This window comes from Tinamus guttatus, unplaced genomic scaffold (genome assembly GCF_059628265.1).
Source record: "Tinamus guttatus ecotype Peru unplaced genomic scaffold, ASM5962826v1 Tinamus_guttatus_pri_ptg001150l, whole genome shotgun sequence".
NCBI classification, from domain to species: Eukaryota; Metazoa; Chordata; class Aves; order Tinamiformes; family Tinamidae; genus Tinamus; species Tinamus guttatus.
In genome coordinates, this window is record NW_028289684.1 from 3,645,131 (window position 1) to 3,664,284 (window position 19,154).

At 55.9% G+C, this 19,154-nt stretch overlaps 2 protein-coding genes across 2 annotated transcripts in view; both read left to right on the plus strand.

The window, feature by feature from the left end:
• LOC148590704 (uncharacterized) overlaps positions 1–9,324 on the plus strand; it is a 36,521-nt gene extending 27,197 nt beyond the window's left edge. The window contains exons 21-26 of the mRNA XM_088538727.1: positions 2,009–2,020; positions 4,305–4,388; positions 5,134–5,295; positions 5,677–5,790; positions 6,736–7,701; positions 9,211–9,324. Coding sequence (XP_088394853.1) covers positions 2,009–2,020; positions 4,305–4,388; positions 5,134–5,295; positions 5,677–5,790; positions 6,736–7,701; positions 9,211–9,324 — 1,452 coding nt within the window. The remainder of the gene's footprint in view (positions 1–2,008; positions 2,021–4,304; positions 4,389–5,133; positions 5,296–5,676; positions 5,791–6,735; positions 7,702–9,210) is intronic.
• Positions 9,325–9,859: 535 nt separating this feature from the next.
• The window catches only part of LOC148590705 (uncharacterized), a 31,150-nt gene continuing 21,855 nt past the window's right edge, over positions 9,860–19,154 (plus strand). The window contains exons 1-8 of the mRNA XM_088538728.1: positions 9,860–9,877; positions 10,442–10,564; positions 11,310–11,471; positions 11,853–11,975; positions 14,361–14,372; positions 16,651–16,734; positions 17,466–17,627; positions 18,009–18,128. Coding sequence (XP_088394854.1) covers positions 9,860–9,877; positions 10,442–10,564; positions 11,310–11,471; positions 11,853–11,975; positions 14,361–14,372; positions 16,651–16,734; positions 17,466–17,627; positions 18,009–18,128 — 804 coding nt within the window. The remainder of the gene's footprint in view (positions 9,878–10,441; positions 10,565–11,309; positions 11,472–11,852; positions 11,976–14,360; positions 14,373–16,650; positions 16,735–17,465; positions 17,628–18,008; positions 18,129–19,154) is intronic.

Below are 19,154 nucleotides of genomic sequence, written 5' to 3' on the forward strand. Positions count from 1 at the left end.
AAGCAGGCAACACCCGTGGCAGCCAAGACCATGGCACCCGTGGCAGCCAAGACCACAGCACCCGTGGCAGCCAAGACCATGGCACCCATGGCAGCCAAGAACACACCACCAATGGCAGCCAAGAACAAAGCACCAATGGCAGCCAAGACCACAACACCTGTGGCAGTGAAGAACACAAAACCTGTGGCAGCCACCAACACAACACCCGTGGTAGCCACGAACGCAACACCCGTGGCAGGCAGGATCAGAACGCCCGTGGCAGCCAAGAAATTACCACCAATGGCAGCCAAGAAAAGAACACCCATGGCAGCCATGAACACAAGCACCATGGCAGTCAAGAAGACAACAACCACGGGAGCCTAGACCACAACCCCCAAGGCAATCAAGACCACAGGGCCAATGGCAGCCAGCACCACAACACCTGTGACAGTCAAGCCTCCAACGCCCACCGCAGGCAAGGCCGGGGCCAAGAGTTCAATCCAGTAAGTCAGTCTCCTCCACCCCCTCTCTTCAGTCTGTTCACGGTTCACTCAACAGGTCCTCCTGCTTTCTGTTTCAGAAGTGCTCAAAGGAGGAAAGGCCCGCTAAAGCCCGCACCACCTTGAACTGGAAAAGGCTGACAGAAGTTCAGGAGCTGGCCGAGAGCATGGTGGAGAAAGTGCTGCAGAGGGTGAAAGAGCTGGAGCAGTCAGTCCACATTTTAAGTAGGGCTCCCCTGATGATCCGCGGAAGGTTGTTTGATACGGGAGGAAGGGTCGGGCTTTCAGAGACGCCTCCTCCAGATCTCTGGGAGGAAGTGTGGCAGGCAGCTAGAGAGATGGCAGCAAGCCTTTCGGATCACCTGCGGAAGCGAGGGGCATACAGGACATCAAACACCTCTGAGCTCACGCTGCTGGCCAGGCGCAGGCAGCAGTGCATTGTTGCCGGAGCCACTCCAGAAGGCACACTGGGTGAAAGCAGAGCGAGGCAAGATGAGTTTCCTAGGCATGACGGAGCAGCTTCTCTGCCGTCTTTGGACAAAATCACCAGAGATGCCGCTAAGAGCATTGCAGCCACCTTGAAACGGTTTGTAGCGTCTCAGTTTGAGTATCGCTTCCACTGCAAGTTTTTGGAGATCCTGAAGCTGCCCGTGAAGACTCTTTCTCAGAGACAGCTGCAGCCACCCCAGGCACCTTCCTTGAGCCAGGTCATGGAAGAAGAAGGATCATCAGGAGCCTCTGAAGAGCAGGCACAAGAAGCCACGAGCCTCCTGGTGTTGCCACCCTTCCAAAATGCTGCTGAGATATACCAAGACAGGAGCGCACTGGAAGGGGACAGTAGCATTGCCAAAGCAATTTGCAAAATTCAGCAGCTCCGCTCTGAATTGAAAGTGTATGCGGAGAACTTTGTCCATGAGGCTCTGGAAACCCTGAAGAAGCAGCAGAAGGTGAAAAATGAAAGGTTTACCAAGGCAAGACCCTTGAAGGACAGGGCAGAATAAAGCACCGTGCAGAGTGGCCCCGTGGACCGGCTAGAAGAGCTGCATGTTCGGCCTCTGCCTGCACGAGATAGAGACGTGCGTTGCAGAAGGCAGGTGGCAAAAGAGCTCAACTGGAGAGATGAGAATGGGAGCAATCTGGGACAGGTCTCTCCAAAACCAGAAGGAAGGACTACTGCTACTGGCAAGCTGGTGGAGAGTCAACCAAGAACAAAGCTCCCTCCCATCATGGTCCCTGGAATGACCATGCTTTCAGAGGATGAGGCAGAGTCTCCAGAATATGCAGAGAAACATTCAGCTCATCTGCTCCCATCCATCCACCAAAGCTCTGAGTATCTTGCTCAGAGCACACCCAAAGGCATGCAGAAACTTCTCGCTTTCCCCTCGCCACCTGCAACAAGACCTCCTTCTGCACTGCTGGATATCCAACCAAAAGCGAGGCCAGGGAGCACACAAGACCCTTTCCCCTCCATTGTGCAGCACTATTGCAGGCAGCCCGTCCCTCCAACAGCTCCAAAGTGCCCTTCCCAGAGCGGAGCCCGGGTGAGACCGATGCGTGTAAAGCTGGTGACAGACAAGCCGGAGCAACGTGAATGCTGACAGAGGGCATTACCGGGGCACAGAATAAAGATGTTACTTCCAAGCACTGTGGGGATGTTCTTGTGTTCCTGTGCTGCTCTGGTGATTTACACCTTTTCATGAAAGGGACCGGCAAGTGCTTTGAGAGCTGCGCGAGACCTTGTGCCCAGGTCGCGAGGCAGACGAGCCAAAGCTTCTCTTCAAGCAGCCTACGTGCGGCAAGGGCTCCAGAGCGCCTTTTCTCGAGGCGAGGGCATTGGGGCAGGCCTGGGCTATGTAGCCAGAATCCGGGCAGGCAAGGCTGCTCCCACCACTTGCACTCACACATGTACTCCTGCGCTCGCTTCCCATCCCTCCATTAGGGTGTCAGTGGAGGCAAGCCTGCTCTGCTTCAGAGTTCACCTGAAGCATTTCTATGGCAGCAGCTGAATGTCCACCGTAAATGCGGCGGCAGAGCGAGCTAGCTGAATGTATTTCAACTGTGCAGAGACTTGGTGGATGGAGAACTCCCGCAAGGGTAATTCCATTCCCCACTCTAGCCCCAGCTCCATGTGCGTGTATGCGTGTAGGCGGGACACACGTCACTCTCGAAGCAAGCTGCAGTAGTTGCACTCCGGGGCTTAGGGCTTCCTGAGCCAGAGATTCCGCAGCATCAGTGTTTTCATAGCTGCCGGTGGACTTAGCCTACATGCCATTGTCTACTGCCTGCCTCAGCCCCATTTTGCTTCTGCCTGCCCTAAGGCACCCTAAGATTCTATCGCTATGAGCGCCACAGTACAACGACACCTTGTCCAAAATAGTTATTTAAATAGAGACCTCTTCATTACCTGGCCACACTGTGTTGAGGAATCAGGCAACATAAAGCAGGGAACAAGCAGTAGTAACAAACATCACGGCGACGCTGTACTTCCCAGTACACACTTGAGCAGCAGATTAAAGGCAACAATCCCCCCCAGCCTAGGTGCTTTCTGCCTGCAGTTCAGCAGTATGGAGAGACTGCTCCGGTCACGCAAATCACAAATAGCATGTGCTCAGCGTACAATAGATGACACCTTTTGTCCAACAAATGGCTTGCCAGTATATGGCACCTAAGAAGCCTTGGTGGTTCTCATAAGAATCCTACCACTGTGGTGTCACAGGGAGGACGGTTGTTCACTTCTTACTCTGCATCTTGCTGGAGAGCACCTAGGCCCATGCAGAGCACTCATTATTGATGGAATACTTGCTTAGAAGGGATTAAGCAGCCAAAGTCTTTCAGCAGCCTCCCCTTCCACGTTCCCTATGGAAACATCATGTGAGGAAAGGGACGCACCAAAGAGCCAGGGTCATAACACTCGTCTGGATGGACACGTCCAGTCCAGCCCATTACAAATGGCATCCATCTGTCCCATCACTGAGGCAGAGGGAGGTACATCTTTGGTACAAAGCGAGCTTTAAAAATGCTCATGAAGATCTGCTGTATGTGCAAACTGATCCCCAAGGCCTCTCCTCCAAGGGCTGCACCAGCCTCCACCCGGGGAAGACCGGCACGGAGCCGACAAGGCCCCTTGGCAAGGCGAAGGCAGGCCGAGCTGCAGGCCAGCCCGAGGGGGCCTGCCAGGACGGGCGGTGGCGCGCAAAAGCGGCCATGCGACAATGCGCCATTGTGAGTCTGGGGTCACTCGTGAGGTGAGCGGCCACGGCCAACAGAGCTGGGTGCTGCTGGAGCCATTGGAGCCAGCAAAGGTCGCAGCTCGTGGAAAAAGTTTTGGAACGAAGCATGGAGAACATTCCCCGTGCTGATGTCCGAAATAGAGATGGACTAGGGAGAACAGAGGAGAAGAGGGCCGAGGTGTGTACCAGGCTGCAGAGAGGGCTCAGCGTGGGAGCCAGCAACTGTGTGGGGCTGCTGTGGGCTGTGGGAGTGCGCAGGGGAGGGAGAGTGACAGGCATGGCGGGAGGCCGGAGGAGGCTCTTGGGGAACTGTGTCTCTCTGCCGCTGCTGGAGTCCAGCTCCACAGGCCAGAGAGTGCTGTGCAAGGACGTCAGGGCTGGGTAAAGGGGCTGGAGTTGTAGGCAAGTGACCAGAGGAGCAGAGCATGTCTCGGGAATAGGCCATTCTTGGCACTCTCCTTGCCTGCGGCTTTCAAGTTGCACTTCTGGAAGCTGCTGTGCAGGAAGGCTGTGGAGCCTGCGCTCCAAAAGCCCATGAGCACCTCTTTCTTTCCAGCCTGGGCGCCGAAGACAGCAGCTCAGAGATTCTACTGAGCTGCTGAACTTGCCGCTTGGTGTCAAGATCCCCGTGGAGCCGGGCTCAAGCACAGTCTTTCACCGGACCAAGCTGGGTGTAAAGGTAAAAGCAGCTGGAAGGGGTCAGAAGAATCCCCTCTTCCTCCTCCTTTTCTTGCTGGACACGCAGAGCATAATGCAAGAGGGACATTCCTCCATCCAAGCAATGGGATATCCTGGTGTCAGTGGGAGCTGCAGTCCTTAGTGTGACAGGGAACAGATGGTTTGTGCACTGAGAGAAGGCAGGAGCTGCCAGGAGGAGGCCCCAGGTCGTGTGCAGGAGTTGGGAGAGCAGGTTGCAATGTGGGTCTCTGCCCATGCATGAGCTTGCAGAGCCAGTGGCAGCCTGCTGTGTGGCACTGGAGAAGTGTTCCATGGGGCCCGGCGCGCAGCAGGCAGCAAGGCGGCCAGGGCGCAGTGTCCTAGCAGCAAGGCCAGCGATGCTCATACAGAACCTGGGAGACTCTCTAGGAGAGTTTTCACTTCTCTTGCGCTCTGTCTGTACACAGTTGTAAATGGCAAGGCTTCTCTATTGGGGAAACGTGTCAGGTATCCCTCTAGAGACAGCCACAAGACGGGAGCTGTGGAGCTGGGGGATTCTCCTCGGCTGAACTCTCCCAAGTAGAATAAGCTTTCCTTTGGGTACGATTCCCCCTAGCTTAGAGGCGAGCTATGTGCTGAGCCAGGAATGACCCTAAATCCCTGAGCCTGGAGAGCGCTACCCTATGAGCTGACAAAGCTGCAAAGCGTCTTTGTCTCTTTCCTCAGCCACCCTACCCTGATCTTCCCATGCGCGATGTATCTTACAGCTTCACCGGCCGGCCGGTCACTTTGATCTTGGAGATCCGTACTGTCACTTGCTGGGGAATGAGTACAACAGCCTGCATGACCCCCATTTGCGGAAATACTACAATCGCAAAGACAACCTGCGTAGGCTGAGGAGAGAAGGTTTCATCACCAAGGATGGCAAAGTAGGGTGTCCATGCGGGTGAGAAGTAGAGTTACCACAGGAGGGGGAGGTTGCCAGAGTGCTTGCTGCAGCCGGTCCTTGCAGGTGGAGGGCGCGGGGCTGCTTTCCCTGCTGCGGGGGCAGGAGGAGCCCAAAGCTCACTCTGGGCATTCCCATCTGCACTTCCCAGGCTGTGCGGCGCTGCCACAGCAGCGGGCGCGTGGCCAGGGGGCGCAGCAAGGAGCACGACTCCGCACTGGGTGCTGGGAGCCGGACTCCCTGACACCGGGCAGGGCCCGGGCGCACAGGAGCAGCTGCCGCTGGGCTAGCGCTCCTCCTGCCAATGCAGGCTGCGCATGAGCAGCACAAGTGCTGGGTGATTTCTCCCCTCATCTCGCCATAGGTTGTTTGCAGCCTGCGTGAATTCAACCAGTACAGGCAGTACCTGACGACGCTCAAGATAGAGCTTGAGAAAACAGAAGGGCGGGAACACGATCCTAAACCTCAGGGTTCACAGGTACCTTTTGTGGTGCAGGGGGTTGAGGTTTCACTTCTCCCAGGAAGGCATGACCTGAAGAAGCGGGGAAGGCTGCGCTGGTGTGCCTGCTCTTGTGGCACGGAAAGGACTGCGTAGGTCCGTGCTGAGCAGCTGATGCAGGGTGCGGGATTTGGGCACGGGTGGGAAAGTCGTCCCTGAGTGCCCTCCAAGTGCTGAGAGAGGCCCTTCTTTCCTGCCCCCTGCTTCCCCACCATGGGCAACGGCTTCTCAGAAGGCATGACAATGCAGGGAACTCCAGGGTCAAGCACTCCTTGTTCCTACTCATAAAATGAGCATTCTTCACATTCAGGTCTGGACAAGGTGCCAACAAGCCTCCGATAACAGGCAGAGGTGTCACGGGAGCCAAGCAGGCAACACCCGTGGCAGCCAAGACCATGGCACCCGTGGCAGCCAAGACCACAGCACCCGTGGCAGCCAAGACCATGGCACCCATGGCAGCCAAGAACACACCACCAATGGCAGCCAAGAACAAAGCACCAATGGCAGCCAAGACCACAACACCTGTGGCAGTGAAGAACACAAAACCTGTGGCAGCCACCAACACAACACCCGTGGTAGCCACGAACGCAACACCCGTGGCAGGCAGGATCAGAACGCCCGTGGCAGCCAAGAAATTACCACCAATGGCAGCCAAGAAAAGAACACCCATGGCAGCCATGAACACAAGCACCATGGCAGTCAAGAAGACAACAACCACGGGAGCCTAGACCACAACCCCCAAGGCAATCAAGACCACAGGGCCAATGGCAGCCAGCACCACAACACCTGTGACAGTCAAGCCTCCAACGCCCACCGCAGGCAAGGCCGGGGCCAAGAGTTCAATCCAGTAAGTCAGTCTCCTCCACCCCCTCTCTTCAGTCTGTTCACGGTTCACTCAACAGGTCCTCCTGCTTTCTGTTTCAGAAGTGCTCAAAGGAGGAAAGGCCCGCTAAAGCCCGCACCACCTTGAACTGGAAAAGGCTGACAGAAGTTCAGGAGCTGGCCGAGAGCATGGTGGAGAAAGTGCTGCAGAGGGTGAAAGAGCTGGAGCAGTCAGTCCACATTTTAAGTAGGGCTCCCCTGATGATCCGCGGAAGGTTGTTTGATACGGGAGGAAGGGTCGGGCTTTCAGAGACGCCTCCTCCAGATCTCTGGGAGGAAGTGTGGCAGGCAGCTAGAGAGATGGCAGCAAGCCTTTCGGATCACCTGCGGAAGCGAGGGGCATACAGGACATCAAACACCTCTGAGCTCACGCTGCTGGCCAGGCGCAGGCAGCAGTGCATTGTTGCCGGAGCCACTCCAGAAGGCACACTGGGTGAAAGCAGAGCGAGGCAAGATGAGTTTCCTAGGCATGACGGAGCAGCTTCTCTGCCGTCTTTGGACAAAATCACCAGAGATGCCGCTAAGAGCATTGCAGCCACCTTGAAACGGTTTGTAGCGTCTCAGTTTGAGTATCGCTTCCACTGCAAGTTTTTGGAGATCCTGAAGCTGCCCGTGAAGACTCTTTCTCAGAGACAGCTGCAGCCACCCCAGGCACCTTCCTTGAGCCAGGTCATGGAAGAAGAAGGATCATCAGGAGCCTCTGAAGAGCAGGCACAAGAAGCCACGAGCCTCCTGGTGTTGCCACCCTTCCAAAATGCTGCTGAGATATACCAAGACAGGAGCGCACTGGAAGGGGACAGTAGCATTGCCAAAGCAATTTGCAAAATTCAGCAGCTCCGCTCTGAATTGAAAGTGTATGCGGAGAACTTTGTCCATGAGGCTCTGGAAACCCTGAAGAAGCAGCAGAAGGTGAAAAATGAAAGGTTTACCAAGGCAAGACCCTTGAAGGACAGGGCAGAAGAAAGCACCGTGCAGAGTGGCCCCGTGGACCGGCTAGAAGAGCTGCATGTTCGGCCTCTGCCTGCACGAGATAGAGACGTGCGTTGCAGAAGGCAGGTGGCAAAAGAGCTCAACTGGAGAGATGAGAATGGGAGCAATCTGGGACAGGTCTCTCCAAAACCAGAAGGAAGGACTACTGCTACTGGCAAGCTGGTGGAGAGTCAACCAAGAACAAAGCTCCCTCCCATCATGGTCCCTGGAATGACCATGCTTTCAGAGGATGAGGCAGAGTCTCCAGAATATGCAGAGAAACATTCAGCTCATCTGCTCCCATCCATCCACCAAAGCTCTGAGTATCTTGCTCAGAGCACACCCAAAGGCATGCAGAAACTTCTCGCTTTCCCCTCGCCACCTGCAACAAGACCTCCTTCTGCACTGCTGGATATCCAACCAAAAGCGAGGCCAGGGAGCACACAAGACCCTTTCCCCTCCATTGTGCAGCACTATTGCAGGCAGCCCGTCCCTCCAACAGCTCCAAAGTGCCCTTCCCAGAGCGGAGCCCGGGTGAGACCGATGCGTGTAAAGCTGGTGACAGACAAGCCGGAGCAACGTGAATGCTGACAGAGGGCATTACCGGGGCACAGAATAAAGATGTTACTTCCAAGCACTGTGGGGATGTTCTTGTGTTCCTGTGCTGCTCTGGTGATTTACACCTTTTCATGAAAGGGACCGGCAAGTGCTTTGAGAGCTGCGCGAGACCTTGTGCCCAGGTCGCGAGGCAGACGAGCCAAAGCTTCTCTTCAAGCAGCCTACGTGCGGCAAGGGCTCCAGAGCGCCTTTTCTCGAGGCGAGGGCATTGGGGCAGGCCTGGGCTATGTAGCCAGAATCCGGGCAGGCAAGGCTGCTCCCACCACTTGCACTCACACATGTACTCCTGCGCTCGCTTCCCATCCCTCCATTAGGGTGTCAGTGGAGGCAAGCCTGCTCTGCTTCAGAGTTCACCTGAAGCATTTCTATGGCAGCAGCTGAATGTCCACCGTAAATGCGGCGGCAGAGCGAGCTAGCTGAATGTATTTCAACTGTGCAGAGACTTGGTGGATGGAGAACTCCCGCAAGGGTAATTCCATTCCCCACTCTAGCCCCAGCTCCATGTGCGTGTATGCGTGTAGGCGGGACACACGTCACTCTCGAAGCAAGCTGCAGTAGTTGCACTCCGGGGCTTAGGGCTTCCTGAGCCAGAGATTCCGCAGCATCAGTGTTTTCATAGCTGCCGGTGGACTTAGCCTACATGCCATTGTCTACTGCCTGCCTCAGCCCCATTTTGCTTCTGCCTGCCCTAAGGCACCCTAAGATTCTATCGCTATGAGCGCCACAGTACAACGACACCTTGTCCAAAATAGTTATTTAAATAGAGACCTCTTCATTACCTGGCCACACTGTGTTGAGGAATCAGGCAACATAAAGCAGGGAACAAGCAGTAGTAACAAACATCACGGCGACGCTGTACTTCCCAGTACACACTTGAGCAGCAGATTAAAGGCAACAATCCCCCCCAGCCTAGGTGCTTTCTGCCTGCAGTTCAGCAGTATGGAGAGACTGCTCCGGTCACGCAAATCACAAATAGCATGTGCTCAGCGTACAATAGATGACACCTTTTGTCCAACAAATGGCTTGCCAGTATATGGCACCTAAGAAGCCTTGGTGGTTCTCATAAGAATCCTACCACTGTGGTGTCACAGGGAGGACGGTTGTTCACTTCTTACTCTGCATCTTGCTGGAGAGCACCTAGGCCCATGCAGAGCACTCATTATTGATGGAATACTTGCTTAGAAGGGATTAAGCAGCCAAAGTCTTTCAGCAGCCTCCCCTTCCACGTTCCCTATGGAAACATCATGTGAGGAAAGGGACGCACCAAAGAGCCAGGGTCATAACACTCGTCTGGATGGACACGTCCAGTCCAGCCCATTACAAATGGCATCCATCTGTCCCATCACTGAGGCAGAGGGAGGTACATCTTTGGTACAAAGCGAGCTTTAAAAATGCTCATGAAGATCTGCTGTATGTGCAAACTGATCCCCAAGGCCTCTCCTCCAAGGGCTGCACCAGCCTCCACCCGGGGAAGACCGGCACGGAGCCGACAAGGCCCCTTGGCAAGGCGAAGGCAGGCCGAGCTGCAGGCCAGCCCGAGGGGGCCTGCCAGGACGGGCGGTGGCGCGCAAAAGCGGCCATGCGACAATGCGCCATTGTGAGTCTGGGGTCACTCGTGAGGTGAGCGGCCACGGCCAACAGAGCTGGGTGCTGCTGGAGCCATTGGAGCCAGCAAAGGTCGCAGCTCGTGGAAAAAGTTTTGGAACGAAGCATGGAGAACATTCCCCGTGCTGATGTCTGAAATAGAGATGGACTAGGGAGAACAGAGGAGAAGAGGGCCGAGGTGTGTACCAGGCTGCAGAGAGGGCTCAGCGTGGGAGCCAGCAACTGTGTGGGGCTGCTGTGGGCTGTGGGAGTGCGCAGGGGAGGGAGAGTGACAGGCATGGCGGGAGGCCGGAGGAGGCTCTTGGGGAACTGTGTCTCTCTGCCGCTGCTGGAGTCCAGCTCCACAGGCCAGAGAGTGCTGTGCAAGGACGTCAGGGCTGGGTAAAGGGGCTGGAGTTGTAGGCAAGTGACCAGAGGAGCAGAGCATGTCTCGGGAATAGGCCATTCTTGGCACTCTCCTTGCCTGCGGCTTTCAAGTTGCACTTCTGGAAGCTGCTGTGCAGGAAGGCTGTGGAGCCTGCGCTCCAAAAGCCCATGAGCACCTCTTTCTTTCCAGCCTGGGCGCCGAAGACAGCAGCTCAGAGATTCTACTGAGCTGCTGAACTTGCCGCTTGGTGTCAAGATCCCCGTGGAGCCGGGCTCAAGCACAGTCTTTCACCGGACCAAGCTGGGTGTAAAGGTAAAAGCAGCTGGAAGGGGTCAGAAGAATCCCCTCTTCCTCCTCCTTTTCTTGCTGGACACGCAGAGCATAATGCAAGAGGGACATTCCTCCATCCAAGCAATGGGATATCCTGGTGTCAGTGGGAGCTGCAGTCCTTAGTGTGACAGGGAACAGATGGTTTGTGCACTGAGAGAAGGCAGGAGCTGCCAGGAGGAGGCCCCAGGTCGTGTGCAGGAGTTGGGAGAGCAGGTTGCAATGTGGGTCTCTGCCCATGCATGAGCTTGCAGAGCCAGTGGCAGCCTGCTGTGTGGCACTGGAGAAGTGTTCCATGGGGCCCGGCGCGCAGCAGGCAGCAAGGCGGCCAGGGCGCAGTGTCCTAGCAGCAAGGCCAGCGATGCTCATACAGAACCTGGGAGACTCTCTAGGAGAGTTTTCACTTCTCTTGCGCTCTGTCTGTACACAGTTGTAAATGGCAAGGCTTCTCTATTGGGGAAACGTGTCAGGTATCCCTCTAGAGACAGCCACAAGACGGGAGCTGTGGAGCTGGGGGATTCTCCTCGGCTGAACTCTCCCAAGTAGAATAAGCTTTCCTTTGGGTACGATTCCCCCTAGCTTAGAGGCGAGCTATGTGCTGAGCCAGGAATGACCCTAAATCCCTGAGCCTGGAGAGCGCTACCCTATGAGCTGACAAAGCTGCAAAGCGTCTTTGTCTCTTTCCTCAGCCACCCTACCCTGATCTTCCCATGCGCGATGTATCTTACAGCTTCACCGGCCGGCCGGTCACTTTGATCTTGGAGATCCGTACTGTCACTTGCTGGGGAATGAGTACAACAGCCTGCATGACCCCCATTTGCGGAAATACTACAATCGCAAAGACAACCTGCGTAGGCTGAGGAGAGAAGGTTTCATCACCAAGGATGGCAAAGTAGGGTGTCCATGCGGGTGAGAAGTAGAGTTACCACAGGAGGGGGAGGTTGCCAGAGTGCTTGCTGCAGCCGGTCCTTGCAGGTGGAGGGCGCGGGGCTGCTTTCCCTGCTGCGGGGGCAGGAGGAGCCCAAAGCTCACTCTGGGCATTCCCATCTGCACTTCCCAGGCTGTGCGGCGCTGCCACAGCAGTGGGCGCGTGGCCAGGGGGCGCAGCAAGGAGCACGACTCCGCACTGGGTGCTGGGAGCCGGACTCCCTGACACCGGGCAGGGCCCGGGCGCACAGGAGCAGCTGCCGCTGGGCTAGCGCTCCTCCTGCCAATGCAGGCTGCGCATGAGCAGCACAAGTGCTGGGTGATTTCTCCCCTCATCTCGCCATAGGTTGTTTGCAGCCTGCGTGAATTCAACCAGTACAGGCAGTACCTGACGACGCTCAAGATAGAGCTTGAGAAAACAGAAGGGCGGGAACACGATCCTAAACCTCAGGGTTCACAGGTACCTTTTGTGGTGCAGGGGGTTGAGGTTTCACTTCTCCCAGGAAGGCATGACCTGAAGAAGCGGGGAAGGCTGCGCTGGTGTGCCTGCTCTTGTGGCACGGAAAGGACTGCGTAGGTCCGTGCTGAGCAGCTGATGCAGGGTGCGGGATTTGGGCACGGGTGGGAAAGTCGTCCCTGAGTGCCCTCCAAGTGCTGAGAGAGGCCCTTCTTTCCTGCCCCCTGCTTCCCCACCATGGGCAACGGCTTCTCAGAAGGCATGACAATGCAGGGAACTCCAGGGTCAAGCACTCCTTGTTCCTACTCATAAAATGAGCATTCTTCACATTCAGGTCTGGACAAGGTGCCAACAAGCCTCCGATAACAGGCAGAGGTGTCACGGGAGCCAAGCAGGCAACACCCGTGGCAGCCAAGACCATGGCACCCGTGGCAGCCAAGACCACAGCACCCGTGGCAGCCAAGACCATGGCACCCATGGCAGCCAAGAACACACCACCAATGGCAGCCAAGAACAAAGCACCAATGGCAGCCAAGACCACAACACCTGTGGCAGTGAAGAACACAAAACCTGTGGCAGCCACCAACACAACACCCGTGGTAGCCACGAACGCAACACCCGTGGCAGGCAGGATCAGAACGCCCGTGGCAGCCAAGAAATTACCACCAATGGCAGCCAAGAAAAGAACACCCATGGCAGCCATGAACACAAGCACCATGGCAGTCAAGAAGACAACAACCACGGGAGCCTAGACCACAACCCCCAAGGCAATCAAGACCACAGGGCCAATGGCAGCCAGCACCACAACACCTGTGACAGTCAAGCCTCCAACGCCCACCGCAGGCAAGGCCGGGGCCAAGAGTTCAATCCAGTAAGTCAGTCTCCTCCACCCCCTCTCTTCAGTCTGTTCACGGTTCACTCAACAGGTCCTCCTGCTTTCTGTTTCAGAAGTGCTCAAAGGAGGAAAGGCCCGCTAAAGCCCGCACCACCTTGAACTGGAAAAGGCTGACAGAAGTTCAGGAGCTGGCCGAGAGCATGGTGGAGAAAGTGCTGCAGAGGGTGAAAGAGCTGGAGCAGTCAGTCCACATTTTAAGTAGGGCTCCCCTGATGATCCGCGGAAGGTTGTTTGATACGGGAGGAAGGGTCGGGCTTTCAGAGACGCCTCCTCCAGATCTCTGGGAGGAAGTGTGGCAGGCAGCTAGAGAGATGGCAGCAAGCCTTTCGGATCACCTGCGGAAGCGAGGGGCATACAGGACATCAAACACCTCTGAGCTCACGCTGCTGGCCAGGCGCAGGCAGCAGTGCATTGTTGCCGGAGCCACTCCAGAAGGCACACTGGGTGAAAGCAGAGCGAGGCAAGATGAGTTTCCTAGGCATGACGGAGCAGCTTCTCTGCCGTCTTTGGACAAAATCACCAGAGATGCCGCTAAGAGCATTGCAGCCACCTTGAAACGGTTTGTAGCGTCTCAGTTTGAGTATCGCTTCCACTGCAAGTTTTTGGAGATCCTGAAGCTGCCCGTGAAGACTCTTTCTCAGAGACAGCTGCAGCCACCCCAGGCACCTTCCTTGAGCCAGGTCATGGAAGAAGAAGGATCATCAGGAGCCTCTGAAGAGCAGGCACAAGAAGCCACGAGCCTCCTGGTGTTGCCACCCTTCCAAAATGCTGCTGAGATATACCAAGACAGGAGCGCACTGGAAGGGGACAGTAGCATTGCCAAAGCAATTTGCAAAATTCAGCAGCTCCGCTCTGAATTGAAAGTGTATGCGGAGAACTTTGTCCATGAGGCTCTGGAAACCCTGAAGAAGCAGCAGAAGGTGAAAAATGAAAGGTTTACCAAGGCAAGACCCTTGAAGGACAGGGCAGAAGAAAGCACCGTGCAGAGTGGCCCCGTGGACCGGCTAGAAGAGCTGCATGTTCGGCCTCTGCCTGCACGAGATAGAGACGTGCGTTGCAGAAGGCAGGTGGCAAAAGAGCTCAACTGGAGAGATGAGAATGGGAGCAATCTGGGACAGGTCTCTCCAAAACCAGAAGGAAGGACTACTGCTACTGGCAAGCTGGTGGAGAGTCAACCAAGAACAAAGCTCCCTCCCATCATGGTCCCTGGAATGACCATGCTTTCAGAGGATGAGGCAGAGTCTCCAGAATATGCAGAGAAACATTCAGCTCATCTGCTCCCATCCATCCACCAAAGCTCTGAGTATCTTGCTCAGAGCACACCCAAAGGCATGCAGAAACTTCTCGCTTTCCCCTCGCCACCTGCAACAAGACCTCCTTCTGCACTGCTGGATATCCAACCAAAAGCGAGGCCAGGGAGCACACAAGACCCTTTCCCCTCCATTGTGCAGCACTATTGCAGGCAGCCCGTCCCTCCAACAGCTCCAAAGTGCCCTTCCCAGAGCGGAGCCCGGGTGAGACCGATGCGTGTAAAGCTGGTGACAGACAAGCCGGAGCAACGTGAATGCTGACAGAGGGCATTACCGGGGCACAGAATAAAGATGTTACTTCCAAGCACTGTGGGGATGTTCTTGTGTTCCTGTGCTGCTCTGGTGATTTACACCTTTTCATGAAAGGGACCGGCAAGTGCTTTGAGAGCTGCGCGAGACCTTGTGCCCAGGTCGCGAGGCAGACGAGCCAAAGCTTCTCTTCAAGCAGCCTACGTGCGGCAAGGGCTCCAGAGCGCCTTTTCTCGAGGCGAGGGCATTGGGGCAGGCCTGGGCTATGTAGCCAGAATCCGGGCAGGCAAGGCTGCTCCCACCACTTGCACTCACACATGTACTCCTGCGCTCGCTTCCCATCCCTCCATTAGGGTGTCAGTGGAGGCAAGCCTGCTCTGCTTCAGAGTTCACCTGAAGCATTTCTATGGCAGCAGCTGAATGTCCACCGTAAATGCGGCGGCAGAGCGAGCTAGCTGAATGTATTTCAACTGTGCAGAGACTTGGTGGATGGAGAACTCCCGCAAGGGTAATTCCATTCCCCACTCTAGCCCCAGCTCCATGTGCGTGTATGCGTGTAGGCGGGACACACGTCACTCTCGAAGCAAGCTGCAGTAGTTGCACTCCGGGGCTTAGGGCTTCCTGAGCCAGAGATTCCGCAGCATCAGTGTTTTCATAGCTGCCGGTGGACTTAGCCTACATGCCATTGTCTACTGCCTGCCTCAGCCCCATTTTGCTTCTGCCTGCCCTAAGGCACCCTAAGATTCTATCGCTATGAGCGCCACAGTACAACGACACCTTGTCCAAAATAGTTATTTAAATAGAGACCTCTTCATTACCTGGCCACACTGTGTTGAGGAATCAGGCAACATAAAGCAGGGAACAAGCAGTAGTAACAAACATCACGGCGACGCTGTACTTCCCAGTACACACTTGAGCAGCAGATTAAAGGCAACAATCCCCCCCAGCCTAGGTGCTTTCTGCCTGCAGTTCAGCAGTATGGAGAGACTGCTCCGGTCACGCAAATCACAAATAGCATGTGCTCAGCGTACAATAGATGACACCTTTTGTCCAACAAATGGCTTGCCAGTATATGGCACCTAAGAAGCCTTGGTGGTTCTCATAAGAATCCTACCACTGTGGTGTCACAGGGAGGACGGTTGTTCACTTCTTACTCTGCATCTTGCTGGAGAGCACCTAGGCCCATGCAGAGCACTCATTATTGATGGAATACTTGCTTAGAAGGGATTAAGCAGCCAAAGTCTTTCAGCAGCCTCCCCTTCCACGTTCCCTATGGAAACATCATGTGAGGAAAGGGACGCACCAAAGAGCCAGGGTCATAACACTCGTCTGGATGGACACGTCCAGTCCAGCCCATTACAAATGGCATCCATCTGTCCCATCACTGAGGCAGAGGGAGGTACATCTTTGGTACAAAGCGAGCTTTAAAAATGCTCATGAAGATCTGCTGTATGTGCAAACTGATCCCCAAGGCCTCTCCTCCAAGGGCTGCACCAGCCTCCACCCGGGGAAGACCGGCACGGAGCCGACAAGGCCCCTTGGCAAGGCGAAGGCAGGCCGAGCTGCAGGCCAGCCCGAGGGGGCCTGCCAGGACGGGCGGTGGCGCGCAAAAGCGGCCATGCGACAATGCGCCATTGTGAGTCTGGGGTCACTCGTGAGGTGAGCGGCCACGGCCAACAGAGCTGGGTGCTGCTGGAGCCATTGGAGCCAGCAAAGGTCGCAGCTCGTGGAAAAAGTTTTGGAACGAAGCATGGAGAACATTCCCCGTGCTGATGTCCGAAATAGAGATGGACTAGGGAGAACAGAGGAGAAGAGGGCCGAGGTGTGTACCGGGCTGCAGAGAGGGCTCAGCGTGGGAGCCAGCAACTGTGTGGGGCTGCTGTGGGCTGTGGGAGTGCGCAGGGGAGGGAGAGTGACAGGCATGGCGGGAGGCCGGAGGAGGCTCTTGGGGAACTGTGTCTCTCTGCCGCTGCTGGAGTCCAGCTCCACAGGCCAGAGAGTGCTGTGCAAGGACGTCAGGGCTGGGTAAAGGGGCTGGAGTTGTAGGCAAGTGACCAGAGGAGCAGAGCATGTCTCGGGAATAGGCCATTCTTGGCACTCTCCTTGCCTGCGGCTTTCAAGTTGCACTTCTGGAAGCTGCTGTGCAGGAAGGCTGTGGAGAGCCAAAAGCCCATGAGTGCCTCTGTCTTTCCAGCCCGGGTGCCGAAGACAGCAGTTCAGAGATTCTACTGAGCTGCTGAACTTGCCTCTGGGGGTGAAGATCCCTGTGGAGCCGGGCTCCAGCACTGTCTTCCACCGGACCAAGCTGGGGGTAAAGGTAAAAGCAGCTGAAAGGGGTCAGGAAAGTCTCCTCCTCCTCCTCCTTTTCTTGCCGGACACGCAGAGCATCCTGCAAGAGGGACATTCCTCCATCCAAGCAGTGGGATATCCTGGTGTCAGCGGGAGCTGCAGTCCTTAGTGTGACAGGGAACAGATGGTCTGTGCGCTGAGCAAAGGCAGGAGCTGCCAGGAGGAGGCCCCAGGTCGTGTGCAGGAGTTGGGAGAGAAGGTTGCAACATGGGTCTCTGCCCGTGCATGTGCCTACAGAGCCAGTGGCAGCCTGCTGTATGGCACTGGAGAAGTGTTCCACGGGGCCCGGCGTGCATCAGGCAGCGAGGCGGCCAGGGATGCTCCTACAGAACCTGGGGGACTCTCCAGGAGAGTTTTCCCTTCCCTCGAGCTCTGTTTGTGCCGAGCTGTAAATGGCAAGGCTTCTCTGCCGAGGAAACTTGTCAAGTATCCCCTTCTACACACAGCCACGAGATGGGAGCTGTGGAGCTGTGGATGGTTCTCCTCGCCTGAAAAGTCTCCAAGTAGAATAAGCTTTCCTTTGGGTATGATTTCTCCGTATCCCTGTGGGTACAGAGTGAGCTAGGTGCTGAGCCAGGAATGACCCTAAATCTCAGAGCCTGGAGAGCTAGCCCTATGAGCTGACAAAGCTCCAAAGTGTCTTTGTCTCTTTCCTCAGCCATCCTACCCTGATCTTGCCATGCACAATGTATCTTACAGCTTCACCAGCCGGCCAGTCACTTTGATCTTGGAGATCCACACTGTCATTTACTGGGGAATGAGTACAACAGCCTGCATGACCCCCATTTGCGGGAGTACTACAGCCGCAAAGAGCATTTGCGTAGGCTGAGGAGAGAAGGCTTCATCACGGAGGATGGCAAAGTAGGTTGTCCATGTGGGTGAGATGATGCCCTTCCAAAGGAGGGGGAGGTTGCCAGAGCGCTTGCTGCAGCCGCTCCTTGCAGGTGGAGGGCTCAGGGTTGTTGTGCTGCTTTCGCTGCTGCGGGGCAGGAGGAGCCCAAAGCTTGCTCTAGGCATTCCCATCTGCTCTTCCCAGGCTGTGTGTCGCTGCCACAGCAGCGGGTGCGTGGCCAGGGGGCCCAGTGATGAGCACGAGTCCCCACTGGGTGGTGGGAGCAAAGCCCCTCGATGCTGGGCCGGGCCGGGAGCGCAGCTCTCGCTGGGCTAGCGCTCCTCCTGGCAAGGCAGGCTGCGCGTGAGCGGCCAAAGCGCTAGATGATTTCTGCCCTCATCTCCTCGTAGGTTGTCTGCAATCTGCATGAATTCAACCAGTACAGGCAGTACCTGACGACGCTCAAGATAGAGCTCGAGAAAGCAGATGGGCAGGAACACGAGCCTAAACCTCAGGGTGCACAGGTACGCGTCGTGGTGCAGAGGGATGGGGTTTCACATCAATTCTGCCAGAAAGGCATGACCTGAAGAAGTGGTGAAGGCTGCGCTGGTGTGCCAGCTCTTGCGGCATGGAAAGGTTTGCGTCGCTCTGTGCTGAGCAGCTGATGCAGGATTTGGGCACGGGTGGGAAAGTGGTCCCTGAGTGCCCTCTGAGAGTGCTGAGGGAAGCCTTTCCCTCCTGGTCCCTGCTTCCCTCTCCTGGGCAAGGGCTTCTCAGAAAGCATGGCGATGCAGGGATCTCCAGGAACAAGGGCTGCTTGTTCCTACTCATAAAACGAGCATTCCTCACATTCAGGTCTGGACAAGGTGCCAAGGAGCCTCTGAAGATAAGCAGAGGTGTGGTGGGAGCCAAGTAGGCAACACCCGCGGCAGCCAAGACCCCAACACCCGTGGTAGAGACGACGAGGGCAAAGGGTTCAGATCAGTAAGTCAACCTCCTCCATCCTCTCTCTCCAGCTGGTTCACCGTTCACTGGTTAATTCCTCCTGGTTTCTGTTGCAGAAGTGCTCAAAGGAACAGCGGCACGCTAAAACCCGCACTCCCTTGAACTGGAATACCCTGACAGAAGTGCGGGAGCTGGCAGAGAGCACAGTCAACAAAGTGCTGCAGAGGGTGAAAGAGCTGGAGCAGCCAGTCCATGTTTTAAGGAGTGCCCCCCTTGCAGTTCGGGGAAGGCTGTTTTGTAGCGGAGGAAGGGCAGAGCATTCAGAGAAGCCTCCTGCGGATGTGCGGGAGGAAGTTTTGCTGGTGGCTAGAGACATTGCAGCAGCCCTTTTGGATCATCTGGCGAAGGAAGGTGCATACAGAGCATCAGATGCCTCTGAGGCCAGGCTGTTGGCCAGTCGCAAAAGGCAGCAGCGCGTTGCCGCAGGACCCACGCGAGCAGGCAAATTGGGAGAAAGAAAAGCCAGGCAAGCTGAACTCCCAAGGTTTGATGGAGGACTTCCTCTGCCTTCGCTTCACAAAATCATCCAGGATGCTGCTGAAAATATTGCA